General features: G+C 45.6%; 1 protein-coding gene across 1 annotated transcript; it reads left to right on the top strand.

Annotated features, from left to right (window-relative positions):
* Positions 1 to 10,857: 10,857 nt before the first annotated feature.
* Positions 10,858 to 11,838, top strand: LOC109771163 (uncharacterized). The gene is made up of 2 exons (XM_020329864.4): positions 10,858 to 11,440; positions 11,517 to 11,838. The coding sequence occupies exons 1-2, from the start codon at positions 10,967 to 10,969 to the stop codon at positions 11,655 to 11,657; spliced, it is 615 nt and encodes a 204-aa protein (XP_020185453.1). The 5' UTR covers positions 10,858 to 10,966; the 3' UTR covers positions 11,658 to 11,838.
* The last annotated feature ends 7,887 nt before the right edge of the window (positions 11,839 to 19,725 follow it).

Genomic DNA, 19,725 nt, shown 5'->3' with positions numbered 1-19,725 from the left:
TACAACTTGCATGGTCGGTCGTCTATGGCCGACTAGATCGACTCCGTTCAACAAGGGCAAGCATGCTTGCATACCACGACGGCGCAAAGAAGTCTGATGAAGTCATGGATTGTACGTGACTGCTGCTAGTTTGTCAAGGGAAGTCACGTGACTCGCATCCACTAGCCATGCCCTTTTTTCCAAGGCTAATGGTGTCCTTGAATTCTTTGACCCCAAGAGCTGGAAATTATACAGTACAGTAGTAGAGGACTGATCATTAGTTCCTTATACTTGTCCAGTTGGTTAGTTAACATGTGGACCATGTATATGCAAGATGAGAAAAGGCACTATACCAATTGCCTCACAAGATTTAGCCTCAGCTTTCAACCTATTGCTTTGGATCCAGTGGCCGAAGACGATAAAATTTGAGGTGAGGCGGACTCTAAAGGATATAAAAGATGTACTATGATGCAATACCAAAGTAGTTCATACCTACGAAGCACCGATACCGCGACATGGATACCGTGATATGGATACGGGGACACGGGGATAAAGCAATTTATAGAAACAACCATACAACAATACAACAACTATACATAAAAAATTAATAAAATGCTATGTAGTAAAGACAAAGAATAATTTTGAGGTGTGAGATGATATCAAAATCGAAGCTGCCCCATTTGTTGTCTCCATGCCTCTTTTCAAGTTCTCATCAATTGTTGAATGGTCATCAATTTCCTTAATCCTCGTGGTACTTGCGAAATAAATCATATTCTAGTATTAGATTTTGAAATAGACACAACACATAAGCATGATAAGGTGATAACATCACTAGCCACTGATAGACTTTCAACATAAATACACAATCGAACCATTGAAAAATTCTACACCACAAATACGAACGAATTCAAGCAAGATTTGGGTAGAATATGGTGTAGTAAACTTTTGAAAAGATTTAGGAGAAAAGGCATCTCTACAATTTCATAGGAAAAAGCCAACTAAGGACTTCATGGTCCGATTGAGACTAGAGTAGCGATTGGGGAATGAATTTACCTTACTCTACTCCAGGCGACGGCGGCAGCGACGGCGCGAGGCGATTCCAGGCTGCGGCGAGCAACTCCAGGCGGTGGCGTGCTCGTCCGCCTGCCCGCCGCCGCCGCTCACTGGCGCTAGCCGCTAGGGTTCTGTGTGCGTCGGTGCGTGACTGCGTGCGTGAGTTCGCTTGAGCGCTTTTTCTTTTTTCTTTTTTGAGAACTACGTTCGCTTGAGTGCTTGACCGAGTCACTTCTTCTTAGCGAACGATGGCCAACAACGAGTGTTCGTGGGCTCATGGCGCAAATAACGCGACTAGCCCTTCTCTCTCTCCTTTCCCTTTTGCTAAAAAAAAGTCTCTCTCCTTTCCCTCGAAAAAATCCGTCTCTCTCCTTTTCTTTTTCCCTGGCGACAATAGACAATTCTTTTCACCCAGCCAGCCAACCATGCGAGCTTGCTCCGCGCACGCATCGGGCGCTCCCTGGTGCACGACCCCGCCTCCTCGCTCCCACTCCCGAGCGCTGCCGCCGCCACGGAGCTCCACTCCACCAACACCGACTGCCGCTGTTGTTCAGCGACCGGAGCGCCGCCACCATGCGCCTTCCCTCCTTTTATCTCTTCTGGCCAAGTAGGGGCGCTAACGCGGACGAGCATCTCTCCACCACCGGAGCATGGTGGCCCACTTTTACTGTTATGGGAGCGTGGTGGCCTGCACCGCTCCTGGCTGCCGCCGACAAGCACCTCTCCACCGGAGCTCCCGTCCTCTGCGTGACCGGTTGAAGCGATGGGGAGGAAGAAGGCAATGGATGGATGACAGGTGGGACCTAGGTCCATCTCAGCAAAATTTCCACATAGGCATTGCCACGTCCGCCTTACATGTGGGTCCAACCAGTCAGTTTGACTGTTTTCGTGAGGTTATCCGACTATCAGTGCTCCGTGTTACATATTAGGCACATTTTCAATGGTTTTTTATGCCCTGCCTTCAATATGTGGTACCAAGTTGTTACCCTAGCCTCAAGTGTGATGGTTTTTAGGGTTAATAGTAATGCACAAAGATCTCAAGGCAAGCGGTATGATGGAAACAAAAGTGACTCCCAAAAATTCAGATTTGGAATAACAGTAATTTTGAATTAGATTTTGTATATAGAAATATTCAACCCAGAGAAGTTTTCCGTGCTATATACAAATTTAGTTAGATTTTGCTTCTTTTCCTCCAACTTTTACTTGGCTCTAGCACTGTCCAAGCATTAGATCGGCCCAGCTACCAACAAGTGTCCTCCATTTATATAGGACTACTACCTCTCACATCCAACCTTCACCCTCCCGACCATCAAGTCCTTAACAACTTGGTATCATCTTCATTGATCTTTGCCGCCTCCGACACCATAAGCACACCGCCAAGATATATCTATAATTATTTTGTATGTTTGTGTTACTTTTATATCATTATATTGCATAGTTTTGACATAATTTTATATTGATTTATTGGTGATTTATTGGTAATTTATTGGACTAATATATTAATCTGTCTCCGTTCTTTGTTGTGAGTCTACTCTTCGCTACAAGTGAAGAACAGAATATCCGCAAAACATACGTAGATTACTTGATGTGAAGAGAACCGAGGAAATAAGTTTGATGCATCACACAGAAAAGAAAAGGACGAGAGTTCCATGGCCTCTACCTAACCCTTGCCACTGCCACGAGTCTCCACATTGCCACATTGATCCTCTTGCCCTCCCCTGTTCGGCTGCCTTGTCGTGGTTAAGAGGAGTAAGGACCCATCCATTTCGTTTTCTTTCCCTTATGTTTTGTCGTGGCGGCGGCCAAGGCGTGTGAGAATAAGGTCTGTCTTGTCTCTACCTACCTTGATTATGTCAGATCCGGCGGCGATGAAGGGCTTGTGAGAGTTTTTGTCACTAAATCTGTTGGTTCTCTTTGAATCTTGTCAGCCGGTGTGTTTATCAACGAGTACGATTGGCTCGCTATTGGTGCGACGAATTCGACATCTTCTTTCATGTTGTTCTGCAACATGTTCTGCGTGGGGTGATGCTCCAACTGATGTTTTCATTTTTGCAATTTCTAGATCTTGTTTCACATGGTTGCAGGTATGACAATTACGTTTGCAGGTATGTCTTTCCTTTATTGTTGGTTTGGTTCAATTTTTAATCTTCAAATCACTAGTGTGATTTTCCGTGTAATTTTTTTGTATCGGTCATTCTGCGCTATTGTCTTCCTTAATAATTACCTATGCAAGAATGTTTTCTTCAAGAAAAAAGACAAGAAGGAAGCACGTCTTCACTGTTCCATATGTGACTGTGCCTGCGCCACAAAATAACAAGAATGCTCCATATGCAATGCAATGCATGGCGACTGATCGAGATGCACGAGGAGGCAAAATTTCGTGTTTTGACCCTTCTCGTATACAAATTCAGGATCTGACCCCGATTGAATTTTTTTTTCGGGATTTGACCATTTTTCTTACCGCCAGGGGTGCTGGCGGTAGGGTTAGACAGCCTACTGAGGAAGAAGCCTACCAGACCGGCATCAGAGACATGCATAGTGGATTTAGGGAGTTTGCACCCCTCATCAACAGAGTGGTAAGTTTGAACCGACGGTTGTATTTAAATTATTTTATTCGTCATCGTGACTGACTTATGCCTCTACGGTCCAGTGAGCTGAACAGATGCATCTTCGAAGCCTCTGGTGCAGTAGGTCATATCCCCGGGAGCATACAATCTGAGAACAAATTGAGGGGGACGATGAGGGTACAATTTCAGCCTCCTCGGAACAGATGCATCTTGTTCACTTGCAATCATAAATCTGATACTTATTATGCCCTTGTTTCATTGTGAGTGCAGAAGTTGGTGAAGCGTTGTCACAAGCTGGTAGGCCTGCTTGGGTGTGCTGGAGCTGGGTCGGTTGAAGCTTATCATCCTGCAGCCACATAGGGTCACATCGCCTTTATCGAGCCATGTTCCCTCGTCGTCTAGGTTGGTTGAGGAGGAGGAGGAGGAGGCCACAAATGAAGAAGAGGAGGAGGATGCCTATCATGAGGAAGAGGAGAATGAGAGCGATGGGGAGGAGGAGTACGATGAAGATTACGCACCTCCACCAACTCAATCATCTCAACCATCTCAGCTGCCGAAGAGGAATATGAAGAAGAAGGATTTGCTGAGTCCGGACCCTTTCCAAAGACCGGTTACTCGACGGCCCAAGAAGAAGACTGAGGAGACTCGTTCAAAGAGGAACGAGGACCGTACCTCCAAGAGGGGAGGCATCAATTAAATTCTGCTCTTCGATACTTGGCTCCTGTAGTTGAAAAGTCTAGTGGTTGTGAAACTATGTGTTTGCTATTTGAACTATGTGTTTGCTATTTGTGAAACTATGTGGAACTAAATAGTTGAACTTCGTTTGCTTATTATGCACAAGTTTATGTGGAACTCCGTTTGACATGTGTATGTGATGCCCAAATTTAATTGTTTGAGATCTGGTATTTTGACTCTATATCATTGCTGTGATATTGTTTTTGAAAAGAAGAAAGGAAATGAAATTGGAAAGAGGCAAGAACCTACCGCCAAGGACCCTGGCGGTAGGGTCAGACAACCTACCGCCAGCCCCTCTAGCGGTAGGTTGACCCTACCGCCAGGCCACTCTGATATTTCGTTACAGAAGGTTTTGGAGGCAAAAACCCTGGCACACCCTACCGCCAGGGGTGCTGGCGGTAGGGTTATACAGCCTACTGCCAGGGCCGTTGGCGGTAGGGTGCTAATCCACGTCAGAACGTGGAGACGGCCGCCGTCCTCCTCCGTCGCACCCTACCGCCACCCTGGCGGTAGGCTTGTATAACCCTACCGCCAGCACCCCTGGCGGTAGCGAAAGGGATAAATCCCGAATTTTTTCCAACTGGGGCAGATTCTGAATTGTTATGTGAAAAGGGTTAAAACACGAAATTTTACCGCACGAGAAGCCGATGCGTAATTGTTAGTAATTGGCAGACATACGGTGAGACGTAGTCACGTACAGTAGGACGAGTAGGCCGAGCAGTGCGCATGTAAAAACGCTGGGTCCATTGCAAGTTCAACACCTGGACGCCGCTGCTCCGGTGGCAGGCACACGTCTCCGGATCAGTGACCACAACAGAAAGCTAACGTGGCCTGCCTGGCTGCCACGTCAACATCACTGCCTGACCCGACACCTGTGCCTGCGCTTGTGCTACTCATTCAGCGACCGCACTGCATGGGTATGTGCAGTGAAGTTAACTGACGAAACATAGGCTAGTGCGTACGCTAGTGTGCATGTGTGTGCCCCGGCACGTACGTACTCCAACGCAACGTCTCGTTGAGATGAGATCACGAGAGCAAGCAAAAGCAAAGAAAAACTACCTACACGCAAGTAAATCTACGGTTCCGTCCAGAGTGCGGATATACATGAATATATGTGAGGTCATGGCGGGTCAGAGTGCGTTGGATCCGATGTGGCGGGCGAGCCCGGTCTCATCCATGTGTTCCATATCCGCCTTACATATGGGCTAAGTATGAGGATTGTCGGTCAGTCCAGACTTTTGGGCTACGTTTGGGGTGGTTGGTTGGGTTTGCGTCGAGGCAGTGATCGGGCGGGGCGCCGTGTTTGGGGTGGATATGGGCGCTTGGTTGTAGATGCTCATAGCAAATCTAGCATCAGAATGTCCGCGGACGCGTCTCCGGATGTGTTTGTTTTGAGCCCCTATTCGTCCATGCATATAGCCATGCTTCTTTGTTTTTTTCTTATATTTTCGATCATTTGCATGTGATTGATGGTGATGAAAAGAAAGAAAGAAAAATAAAGAATAAATAAAAGGAAAATGTGGTCTGCGGTGGCCGCGTTCTACGTGGCCGACTGATTGGGCGCGTCCGGCGCATCTGCGAGCCTTCATATCCTCTTCAGATTTCATGTTAATATAAGGGTTTACGGATAGTCCTGACGTATATGAATGATATAGAGGGTTTGGTTGGATCATTTTTTTGGCCTTCTCTTCAGTCTGGTCATTGACGGGGCACGTCCACAACATTTGAGGAGGATTTAAGGGTACCGATGCTTCGATGACAGCAAATCAGTGGCCAATATTGAAGGATGCATGAACAGTGACCATATATTGTACGTCGTCTGTGATATCTCCCTCCACCAGTCCACCGACTTGTTGATTTCCATTGACCTATACTATACCTGGCCATGGGCCGCACTGGGCCAGGCTTGGGCCGGGCCTAAAAAAGCCCACGACAGAAAACCAAGGCCCAGGCCCTACCATCGGGCCTACATTTCAAGCCCAAGCCCGGCCCATCTGGTAAAAAGTCCTGAAAAGCCCTTAGGGATTAGGGCCGTGGGCCGGGCCTCTTCCTTAAAATGCCAATATGCCAAGCCCAAGCCCATTCAGGCCCTGCTAGTGGGCTCAAAACTCAGGCCCAAGCCTGGCCCACAGGCAAGCCCATCGGGCCTAGGCCCTGGATTTTAGGGTCAGGCCTGGGTGGGCTGACAGGGCCGGGCCAGAGATGGCCAGGACTAACCTATACTAATACTAGAAGAAAAAAACTAGAGTACCTGTAGCACTCTGAAGTGTCGATCTACTGTAAGCTAGTGTGCACCCGATAAATATATATTCACATGTGCATAAATGGAAATACTTCTATGGAGTTTCAGAGCAACCCCAACACGGACCTCTAACCGTTCGCATCCATCTGGATCAAGCTGTCTGGACAAAATTTGCCTTCCAATAAGGTACCCGTCTGTCCGTGGATCAGTCCTGTTGTCCGAATTCCCACAAACCGAATGCAAACTTAGGGGAAGGGAGGGCTTTGTGAGAGTTCATACAGCCGCCATGTAGGACTCCGGCACACTCGGTCCACTCAAATTCCCCTCCCGGTCCACTTTTTTTCCAGGCCGCTCCTGCTACCTTTGCTTTGTATCCGCACCCTCGTCCGCCGCAACCGTTGTACCTCTCAGGCCACCGCCCAGGCACCCTCGGACATCTTCAACACCATCGACGCGCCTGCCCGCCTTGGACTATGCCTCCGTCCACACTTAGGATATGTCCGTAACCAGGTACCCTTTGCCCCTGTTGATGCCGTCCATGGCGGGCGCCACGCTCGATAGGTGTTCGGTCAAATACCATAGAATTTCTTTGTTGAACTTCTCGTTGTTTACTAGAGTAAGCACGATGGGGCGGCGGGAGGGGGTTATTCAGTGATGGAGGATGAGTTGTTGTGCAACGTGTGGAAGGTCGTATCTGCCCACTTTGTAGGCACGAGGCAAGGCGACTCGCTGTTTTGGCAAAACATGCGTGCTTCGTTTCTTGAGAAAAAGCACTTGGCTTCTTATGACGCGCAAGTGATCCATGATCGCAATGTGAAATCGCTAGTCCGTCGGTGGTATGCCATCTCCAACACCAACATGATGTTTTGCGGTGCGGTTGCACAAGTGGAGACAATGTGGTCATCGGACTCATCAACCATGCAGATTACAAGTTTTGCTTCTTGTTGTTCTACATGTTCATCGACTCATGATTCACTCAATCTTTTAACTTGATAATCATCATGTTGTATAGCCCGGACGCGTTGCTGTGCTGTACTACAAGACCGAGGGCAGGCTATTTACATGCATTGTTGGATGAAGTTCAAGGGGCAACAGTGCGTGGGATGACTTGTGCCGATTCTGACTTGAGTATTGTCGGATTTGGAATTGCTGAATTTAAAAACTTGTTGAACGCCGATTATTTTGGATGCAATACTTACATGAACTATTGTTGTACCAGGAATATTTGCATGTTATTTATGACTGAGAATTGTGCTATTTTCTATAATTAATTTGTGTGTTGCGGAATTAAAGAAAAAAATACAGTGACTGACATTTAAGGGATAGAATTAGATGGCAGCTCCCGTATCCGTGTGTGGACGGGTCCAGACCAGTTCACACACAAATACGACGTTAGTTTTAGGGTGAGTGTTAGAGATGCCCTTACCATGTACTCCCTTCGTCCCATAATATAAGAACGTTTTTAACACTAGTGTAGTGTTAAAAACGTTCTTATATGATGGGACGAAGGGAGTACTATCATCACATGCATGCATATGCATATTCGTCAGTTATTATTGGCCCATGCTCCAGCTAGCACTACAAAGCGCAAAATATGATGCTGCTTCTCCATAAATGGTTCATGTCAAAAAAGTGCAGATGCACCTATCCATCATTTGGGACAAACGCTCCGACAATACACTGCCCCCCCCCCCCCCCCCCCCCCCCCCCTCTTTTTAAAGGGACACATTGCTCTATGATTAATGGTACCTCAATATTGCTAATTTTGTGTTCATGGTCAAAATACATGAGGACATGAGGTGCACTCCGACCGGACACCACTGTGTCTCTAGCAATATACTCTCACCGTTTCAAAATATAAGATGCATCGTGAAGTCAAATAATTGTATGTTTGACCAAGTGTTACAGAAGAAAATATCAACATCTCCAATGCTTAATACAGTAGATAAAATATGAAAATGTTTTTCATGGTGGATCAAATGATATTTTTCTAGAAACTTGATCAAACATGCACACATTTGATTTTTGTTTTAAAAAAGAAACTAGCACACATTATATTATGAAATAGAGGGAGTATGCACCATGCACGTACGCACTCCTTCTAGCTCGTAGCATTTTTTTAGCGGCCTAGCTCATAATTTATTTCTATGTCTTGGACATGCCCGAAGTCAAACTTTTTTTTAGCACCAATGTTTATAAAATATTGGAAACTTGAAAATTAATTTTGACAATGTTTTTTCTTGAGACTCTTTTTTTTGAAAATTATTATTTTGTTGGTCATTATACATATACTGCAATATTAACTAGTGAACAAAGTCAAAATTTAGACACCGTGTTAATATCTAAAACATCACTACAATTTATATTTGCAACATTTTGCACAAAACTATGACAACATGTGCTATGTGCATGCAGAATTATTTTGCTTGTCTAAATAACATATTATTTCTATTAAAGCCACACCACATCTTTATTTCTGTAAGAAATATGTACAACTTTGCATGTTGGAAATTTAGGTGGGTGCCGAACAACCTGGACCAAATTCAAATTAATTACAAAGCAAATTTAAAACAGGTTATTTTCTACTTTTCATGGACTGAATTTGAAAGATCTGTTTCAGGCCTATACATGCACATGTGCAACCAGAGCAATTGCATAGGGGCCCAAAATTTTCAAGTACCACTATTATTAATACTAATCCAAAAATTAAAGACTAATGAGCCATTAAATTGTACTGACCAATCCTAAAACCATCCCACTGATTGAGGCCCACGGCCCACCTCATGTCCCTTATTCCCATCGCTTTTTCTCATGTTCAAATCCTCATAGCAGAGCTCTCGAAGAAGTCACACCAAATTCTCCACATTCTCTTCTCTCTCTTTCTCGACTCGCCAACGACAAATCAGATCCCTGCATTAACTCGCAACTCCCACATCCTCATCTACTCCGCCGATGGCTTTTGAAATATCCCAAGAGATCACTTCATCGGATATTGGCCATTAACTGCAAGTTCGTTCGGCTATACCCTATAAATTATGTATTTTACTGGTTACTTCATTTATTGATCCATTGAATCATCCTGTTGGAAAATCAGAACGGGTTTGTGTTGCTTAGTCGTGGTGCAATCACAATAATTAATGAAAAATACATCCAAAAAATGATTAATAAAAAGTATTTCAATTGGTTTTCTCATACATGGGTCCTAAATTATGATTTTACTTCGGTATCCCTACTTGGTGTTTGGTGAATTTGAGATTTTTATGTTACCAGAATTTAAACCTTGTGTATCTAGTGTGATTACATTTCTTGTTTTTCTCATTATAGTATTGTGACTATAGTTCTTGCACCCAATTATTGACACTGATCATATTATAGCATCGTTAACATTCACCTTTTTTTCAAATATCTTGACAACTATATATTAAGGGTGAGCAAAACGTAGACACTGAAGCTTCTAGTTTAAGGGTATGTTTACTTGATGCACCAACCATGGCAGACAACAAGCTAGGCAAATGTAAATCAATTAACACTAGTGGAAAACGATTATTTTCTTGCAGACTATCATTGTGACCTCAAAAGGTCTGGAAAATATCTTTTATTGGCGCAAAGTATGACATGAGTTTAGGTTGTCCAAGATATATGTTGCTCCCTCAAAGAAGGCCTATAAAGTTTGTTTGAAGTTAAACAACGTATAAATTTGATCATGTTTATAGGAAAAACCATCTACAACTACAATACCAAATAGATATTATATATATATATAATAATTATTATTATCATTATGCATCCAATGATATTAATTTAGAATCGTGATTCTTGATTATCTTTTTCCTACGAACTTAATAAAACTTTGCGTCGTTTGATGGACTTCAGACAAAATTGATATGTTTTATTTTAAAGGAGGAGGGAGTAGGTTTGGGTTTAAAATTGTAGCGTTAGTACTCTAGTACATATTGTACTCCTGTAGGATATATAAGAGTCACAGCTGGTCGTGCTGGCTAGCTCGCTGTTGAGGAACAGTGTAGTAGGAGTACCGGTGTGCACGTATGCTGTTTTGGCCATGGGCCCGACTCCGATCCTCCTAGCTGAAATCACACTACTGTTGCAATTACGTATTCCCTTTTTGTTTTGCTTTTGGACAAGAAAATTTAAAAAGAGAGTAAAGTTGCAGGGTACTACGTGTGCACCATGGATGGATGGAGGAGACGGCGTGGCTATAAAGAGGGAGCAACATCATCTATCTATCGACCAAATATCTCTCTGCTTGCATTGCCTGCCTGCCTAGCTACATTTGACTTGCTTCCATTCCATCCACTCAACTCAAGGAAGATCTACTGTACTCCCGCCCTTACTAGCCGAGGTTCGTTGGGTAGGAAGGATAAGATCATCGATGGAGGAGGTGTGGAAGGACATGTCGCTGTGCTCCACCCCGCTCGCGCTACAGTCGTACCACCTCCACTCCCCGGCCGCCGCTCCCTACCGCGGCACCGCTGTCTACCCCCAGGACTACCTGGCCGGCGCGGTTCCGCAACCGCCCCGCACGCCGCCGCCGGCTCACACGGCGCTCACCCTGGAGTTCACCTGCCCCGGGGGGACCAGCGCTGCCAACACGGCCACCAGCTCCGGCGACGACCCAGCCGGCTGCCACTTTGGCTTCTCCGCGTCCGGAGGCGGCAGCAGGAGGGCCGTGGTCCAGCCGGCGGTGGGCGGCGACCGGCGGCAGCGCCGGATGGTCAAGAACAAGGAGTCGGCGGCGCGGTCGCGGGCGCGGAAGCAGGCCCACACCAACGAGATGGAGCTGGAGCTGGAGCAGCTGCGCCGGGAGAACAGGATGCTTATCCAGCGCGAGCAGGACTTCATCAACGTACGTACATATCCACACGGCAATTTCTCTCTTTGCTATGGATGAAAGTGCTGAGTGGTTAAATGTTGGCATGCAGGATCGCTTGGCGAAGGCGGCGCAGGTAGCCGTCCCGGACTGCAGCAGCAGCAGCAGCAGCAGCAGCAGCAGGAGCAGGAGGAACACTAGTAGCAGTACCCTCCAGCAGCCGCAGAGGTGCCGCTCCGCCCCTGCACCATGATCGTCGCGGCGGCCATCGACTGTAGCAGCGGCAGCTTCATTCCACTTACTAGTACAACGGATTGATTGTCCAAGCTAGCTAGATGACTTGATTAGCATTGTACTACGCGTTAACCAAGTACTATGTATGTAATCTAGCAGTAGCCTACTTCCTTGCAAAATTAAGCAAGCATGTAGCTCGACGATGGATGGAAGTTAAGCTAAGCTAGTACTCAACTACTGTACTAGTTGCACTATACTACTTGGCGTCTGTCTCCTTAAAGAGCAATACTGAGGCCGGAGAGAGGAATGGATCAATTGTGCCAGCTGCGCATATTAACGGCTTTTCCATCACAAGCCTACTTGCGTGGGGATCGAGTGGCCGAATGGCCTGAGAGAAAGATACTAGTAGATGAATGACGAATGCATGCATGATAAGATAGGATTTTATTCAGGCCAGACATACCGTGGGCGGGTTGATTCAGTTTTGCTTTGTGGCACGTACCAACATGTGGATGTGGAATCCTATGTTTGTACTATCTATGTAGGAGTATGTCCCCACCACCACACATGTAGCACATATGTGGACATAGACACTAACTTCTTTTTCGCCGTTAATGCCGTCAACGACAGCATCTATATATGCAATATATGTGCGTGGCTGCAATAAGCATACTGACGGGTACATATTTTGGGATGGGACGAGGTGACATATGTCACCATCAACTCCCCGGCAAAAGAAATGTGTGAAATCGACATGGGTCATGTTACGCCAACCCCACCGCCCACGATTAGGCTGTAGCAGCCGTATATAGCCTGTCCTGTCCACAAAGAAAACTAAAACCTGAATCATATCCATCGATTAACTAATTAATCTAGTGAGGATAGACACCTAAGTGCTATAGATGAAAACGACCATCTAACAACGTGCCAGCTGGAGCATATCCATCAATTAACACGTACTATTTTTTTGAATTTATCGTTCACACTCAGGTGTAGGCGAGTGAGTCTAGATGCAGAATAGTCGCTCTCGAGTCTCCCTCCTTGAGTGGGTCAACTGATCCATTTATCTTGAGTAATTGAGTAATATATATTGCGGCCAGAGATGAATGAATCAATTCCTAGTTTGCTTCGTACATTTGCAAATTAACGGCCTACTTGAGTGGGTTATGGCCTGGTCTGGTAGGAGGATCTATCAATTACACTATGCTCTTTAATTTTTAATGCCTAATAATCAATTGATGTCTTCAATTTAGAATTTGATCATCCGATTTTGACCGGGTCAATAATTTTATTAAGGAGTTCTCTTATTAATTTTTTTAATTCACTATGCTTCGTAATTTTAAAGCTGGTCAACAATTTTTCAAAACAATTGGCAGCAACCTGCCTAAAAAATATATCAATCCCGCACACCCTCTCATCACCTAGAAAAAAAGCGTCAACATGTGATACTGAGCAGATAACACAGAATCACACCACGAATGACCCATCAACACACCGCACTATAAATAAAAAGAAAAACACATTCCATCACCTCCCCCCACTTGCCAAATCAAATATTCCCCCAGTTTCATAATAGAATGTGTATTAATTTTTTAAAAAGTCAAATTTCTTTAACTTTAACCAAGTCCAGAGCCAAGAATATCGACATCGGCAATACTAATTAAATAAAATATGAAAATCCTTTCATAATGAATCTAATGAAAGGTGGAGTCCATGGTTAGTGTAACAGAATAAGCCGATGTCTTATTCCGGTGTCATATTCCTGGAGACCACACGTACGAGTACCAAGCAGCTAGCTCCCTACTGGATGGATTTTTAAGCTAGCTTGCACACAGCACACGCACGTATAAAACAACACGGCCGCCAGCTTGCTTGATGGACGGCTCGACTCCACGAAACACGCACACGGCACACGCGAACAATACGAGGACACGCCGAAATTTTGTTCCACATCCACTAACTAAAGTTAGAAAAGGCTTCATGTTGTTTATACAAGGATCAATAATGAGGACATATAATTATTTAAAACAAATAAAAAAAATGGTGATAAGGCTAGGGTTCCACCCAAAAACCACTTGATAAAAACCAGTAGAATATTCCTGACCTTAAGTGACTGTTTGGTTATCAACCATGCATCCTGCACCGCCAACTTCATACAAACACGGAAAGGTCGGGCCAAAGCAACAATCACAAACATTCCGAATAAGACACCTTGATAAATTTCATCCTCGTAAGAAGAATATCCACCCCACCCCCCCCCCCCCCTCCCCCCCAAAAAAAATTTCGTAGACGTCGCCACAAAACCCAACTTTCTTCGCGTGGTTCACCATCCACCTCGTTTTCACCATCTTTTGTCCCTTTTTAGCATTGATGAGTATTCCAAAGCTTTTGGGTTGACCGACATCCACATGCTTACCACCACCAGACGACGCACCATATGCTATTTCCTTCTATTCGGATGTTGTGGCTGGCGTTCGACTTCTGAAGATGCCCAAAATCCTCGATATTTTGATTTGGTTGCTATAATTTCAATGGTTGGTTGTTATTCAATGGGGCATGCTTTCATCTCTCATTTCTCCTTGGGTCTTGTTGTGGGGGTCTACCTTGGCTTAACCTTGGCAATGGCGTGCTAGGCTACTCCAAAAGCCTTTGGTTGGCATTGAACTGATACATGTTTTCTTTTTTCAAATTGAGGGCCGTACCCCCGATTTCACTTCATTGATGAAAAGAAACCGATTTATTTTAAACATACGTCTTCAGTACCCCAGGCGCCCTACCATGGCACCCAGGGAAAAGAAAGGATAGGCATCTAAAAAACAATAGGTACAATGCAACAGTAGGTAACCACGCATGGTTCCATCTTGTGCACAAAGTTTTGCACGTATGTCTCACTGCCTAATCCAAACTCATTGTTACACCACAAGTATGAAACAATTGCTTGGCTTGTCATCGGGATTGTGCATGATGAAATACTTTGTGTGATGAAGATGGAGCATAGCCAGACTATATGATTTTATAGGGATAACTTTCTTTGGCCATGTTATTTTGAAAAGACATGATTGCTTTATTAATATGCTTGAAGTATTATTATTTTTATGTCAATATTAAACTTTTGTATTGAATCTTATGGATCTGAATATTCATGCCACAATAAAGAAGATTACATCGATAAATATGTTAGGTAGCATTCAACATCAAAAATTATGTTTTTATCATTTACCTACTTGAGGACGAGCATGAACTAAGCTTGGGGACGCTTGATACGTCTCCAACGTATCTATAATTTTTAATTTTTTCATGCTATTATATTATCTGTTTTGGATGTTTTATATGCATTAATATGCTAATTTTATATTAATTTTGGGACTAACCTATTAACCTAAAGCCCAGTGCCAGTTTTAGTTTTTTTCCCTAGTTTTTGAGTTTTATAGAAAATGAATATCGAACGGAGTCCAAAGGGAATAAAACTTTCGCGATGATTTTTCTTGGACCAGAAGACCTCCAGAGGACTTGGAGAGGGGGCAAGTAGGTTCCCTAGGAGGGCACAAGCCTGTCAGGCTCGCCCTGGGGGGGGGGGGGCTTGAGGGCTTGTGGGTCCCTCGGAGGTCTCCCAACCCTAATCTTTGCACTATAAATTCCCAAATATTTCCAAACCATTAGAGGCATCCACGAAAATACTTTTTCGCCGCCGCAAGCCTCTGTTCCCGTGAGATCCCATCTTGGGGCCTTTTCAGGCGATCTGCCGGAGGGGGATTCGATCACAGAGGGCCTCTACATCAGCCTTGCTGCCCTTCCAATGATGCGTGAGTAGTTTACCACAGACCTACGGGTCCATAGCTAGTACTTAGATGGCTTCTTCTCTCTCTTTGATCTTCAATATAATGTCTCCTCGATGTTCTTGGAGATCTATTTGATGTAATACTTTTTTGCGGTGTGTTTGTTGAGATTCGATGAATTATGGATTTATGATCAGATTATCTATGACTATTATCTGAGTCTTCTCTGAACTCTTTTATGCATGATTAAGATATCTTTGTATTTTTCTTCGAACTATCGGTTTGGTTTGGCCAACTAGATTGGTTTTTCTTGTAATGGAAGATGTGCTTAGTTTTGGGTTCAATCTTGTGGTGTCCTCACCTAGTGCAGAAGGGGTAGTGAGGCACATATTGTATTGTTGCCATCAAGGATAAAAGGATGCGGTTTATATCATATTGCTTGAGTTTATCCCTCTAGATCATGTCATCTTACTTAAGGCGTTACTCCGTTCTTATGAACTTAATACTCTAGATGCATGCTGGATAGCGGTCGATGTGTGGAGTAATAGTAGTAGATGCAGAATCGTTTCAGCCTACTTGACACAGACGTGATGCCTATATTCATAATCATTGCCTTATATATCGTCATAACTTTGCGCTTTTCTATCAATTGCTCAACAGTAATTTATTTATCCACCGTATGCTATCTTCAAGAGAGAAGCCCTAGTGAAACCTATGGCCCCCGGGTCTATTTTCCATCATACATTTTCAGATCTATAAACCAAAAACCCAAAAAAAATACCTTGCTGCAATTTCTTTATATTTACTTTAGTTTGCCTTTTTATTTATCTTTTATACCTATCTCTATTAGATCTCACTTTTGTTCGAGACCGTGAAGGGATTGGCAACCCCTTTTTCGCGTTGAGTGCAAGTGTTTGTTAGTTTGTGCATGTGCATAGATTGGAGATTTGCTTGTGCCTCCTACTGGATTGATACCTTGGTTCTTAACTAAGGGAAATACTTATCTCTACTTTGCTGTATCACCCTTTTCTCTTCAAGAGAAAAATCAAATAAAGCTCCCCGCGCGCCGCCGCCTCACACGGCGCTCACCCTGGAGTTCACCTGCCCCGGGGACCGACGCTGCCAACTCGGCCACCAGCTCCGACGACGACCCAGCCGGCTGTCACTTTGGCTTCTCCGCGTCCGGAGGCGCCAGCAAGAGAGCCGTTGTGTAGCCAGTGGCGGCGGCGACCAGCGGCAGCGCCGGATGATCAAGAACCGGGAGTCGGCGGCGCGGTCGCGAGCGCGGAAACAATACGAGGACACGTGTCATTTAACACCATTATGTCAAAAAATGGACAGAAGTGTTATATTGGGAACAAAATTTAAAGTTGGTGTTATATAGGGAAGAAATATTTCTTCGATGTTAAATAGGGAAACGAAATTTTAAATAGTGTCAAATAGGGAATTTTTTCATTAGTGGATGTGGAGTCCGATGGTGTCCCTATGTATAATAGTATGTCCCCACTGCACTGCACCACCACACATGTAGATACTCACCTTTGTTTCACCATTAATGTCGTCAACAACAGTATCTATGCATATGTGCCTGGCTTGCATTTTTATCGCCAAACATGCGTGCTATCAGCAGGAGTTATCTACTAGCTACATGAGACGGAGTGAGTATTTAACAAAACATTACCACATTAGAGGTTTGTGTGGACAAAGATATGGGATCGTGGTAACCCCCCCCCCCCCCCCCCCCCCCCCCCCCCCCAAGGTTGCAGCAGGCATATATAGCATAGGCATGTCCTATCCACCGAGAAGACCAAAACATGAGTCATATCCATGGATTAAGCAGGTGATGATGGACACCAAACTGCTATAGATGAAAACGACTATCTAACAACGTACCATATCTAGATCATATCCATGGATTAACTAACTGATCTACTCTGCTAGGTGTTCCTAATTTGATAGGAGTACTAGTTGAGATGAGAACGACCACCTGACAGATGGAAATGTAGCGAGGGGGCCATCGGATGTGATGCCCAAAACCAAAAGGACCAAAATGGAGCATAAACCGCCTTGTTTTTCATTGCTGTAACTAGTGAGGGCCGTCCCAGTTGCACTCATGGTCGACACGCAACGCCTGGCTTTCCTTGTTCCCCCCTTCACACCCATCACCCTATCTATCCAGCTTTCCTTTCCTTTTTCTTTTCCTACTTGTGCGTGGAGAATATATTCTCCTTTCTCAACGATTCATCCGTTGATATCCCCTTTCATATCTTGCTTGTATCATATCCATTGAATTTTTTAATTTTTTTTTACAAATCTCAAAACTGTATGATCGATTTCTGAAATTTCATTTATATTACTCCGTCGTCCCGGATGCATACTAGATGAATGGGCCTCGTCCCCTGCCCCCGCGTCGCCTAACCTAGGCGACACGGGGGGCGATTTGCCGCCGCCGGCCCAAAGGCCTCCTCCCTCGTCCTCTCTCCCCTACCGCCGCCGGAGGCTACACCCATAGCCTGGCCGGTGATGGCGGCGGCGGGGCTTTCCCCCTCGCGTGGTGGCTGCGTCTTCCCCTGGCGGCGGCGGCGCACGGAACTGCGGGGCACCGGCGGCGTGGAGCATCGCGTTCCCGGCGGCGAGTGTGACAGCGGCGTCAGCGCAGGCGCGATACCGCAGCAGAGGAGCCCCTGTGGCGGCGGCCAAGATCGCAGATCTTGCCGTAGCCAGATGGGCTTCGGCGGGCCGGCGAATCTGGTGAGCGTCTACAGGCGGGCATGGTGGGCCTGACGACGCCGGCCTGGGCACCATGGTGGTGCCATGGCCGGTCAGGCGGCGGCGGCCTGGATTCTCCGTCCAGTCCCCGGCAGCGATGGCGGCGGTTCGTGCACAAGTTTCTTGATGGAGGTCCTCTGTTCAGATCCGGGTGAAAACCTGGCCAAGGCCGGCGGTGAAGGCGCTGGTATGCGGCGTTTCCTTCTTGAAGGCATCGCCAAGGAGATGTCAAGACAACTATCTGCTACCTCCGGGGGAAACTCTAGATCAGTAGATCGGATGACGGCGGCGCGTTGGTGTCGTTTCCTCCTTGGGGGCGTCATTCTTGGAGGCGTACACGGGATCGAGGGACCAGTGGGCGGCTTTCTTGGTTGGGCGGTGCTTCATCCTACACATTGATGACGGCGGATCTCGGCGGCGTGGCGCAGTGGAGACTCGCGCCCGATGTACGTGTTGGAAATATGCCCTAGAGGCAATAATAAAATGGTTATTATTGTATTTCTTTCTTCATGATAATTGTCTATTGTTCGTGCTATAATTGTATTGACTGAAAACCGTAATACATGTGTGAATACATAGACCAAAACATGTCCCTAGTAAGCCTCTAGTTGACTAGCTCGTTGATCAATAGATGGTCATGGTTTCCTGGCCATGGACATTGGATGTCGTTGATAACGGGATCACATCATTGGGAGAATGATGTGATGGACAAGACCCAATCCTAAGCATAGCACAAGATCGTGTAGTTCGTTTGCTAAGAGCTTTTCTAATGTCAAGTATCATTTCCTTAGACCATGAGATTGTGCAACTCCCGGATACCGTAGGAATGCTTTGGGTGTACCAAACGTCACAACATAACTGGGTGGCTATAAAGGTGCACTACAGGTATCTCCGAAAGTGTCTGTTGGGTTGGCACGAATCGAGACTGGGATTTGTCACTCTGTATGACGGATAGGTATCTCTGGGCCCACTCGGTAATGCATCATCATAATGAGCTCAATGTGACTAATGGGTTAGCCACGGGATCATGCATTACGGAACGAAAAAAGAGACTTGCCGGTAACGAGATTGAACGAGGTATTGGGATACCGACGATCGAATCTCGGGCAAGTAACATACCGATAGACAAAGGGAATTGTATACGGGATTGATTGAATCCCCGACATCGTGGTTCATCCGATGAGATCATCGTGGAACATGTGGGAGCCAATATGGGTATCCAGATCCCGCTATTGGTTATTGGCCGGAGAGGTGTCTCGGTCATGTCTGCATGGTTCCCGAACCCGTAGGGTCTACACACATAAGGTTCGGTGACGCTAGAGTTGTTATGGGAAATAGTATGTGGTTACCGAAGGTTGTTCGGAGTCCCGGATGACATCCCGGACGTGACGAGGAACTCCGGAGTGGTCCGGAGGTTAAGACCGATATATTGGACGAAGGGTATTGGAGTCCGGAATTGTTCTGGGAGTACCGGGTGACGACCAGCGTGACCGAAAGGTGTTTCGGAGGCCCCGGAAAGCGTTGGGGGGCCTTATGGGCCAA

This window comes from Aegilops tauschii, chromosome 2, assembly GCF_002575655.3.
Source record: "Aegilops tauschii subsp. strangulata cultivar AL8/78 chromosome 2, Aet v6.0, whole genome shotgun sequence".
In the NCBI taxonomy this organism is placed as follows: domain Eukaryota; kingdom Viridiplantae; phylum Streptophyta; class Magnoliopsida; order Poales; family Poaceae; genus Aegilops; species Aegilops tauschii.
This window is presented reverse-complemented; position numbering and strand designations above follow the sequence as displayed.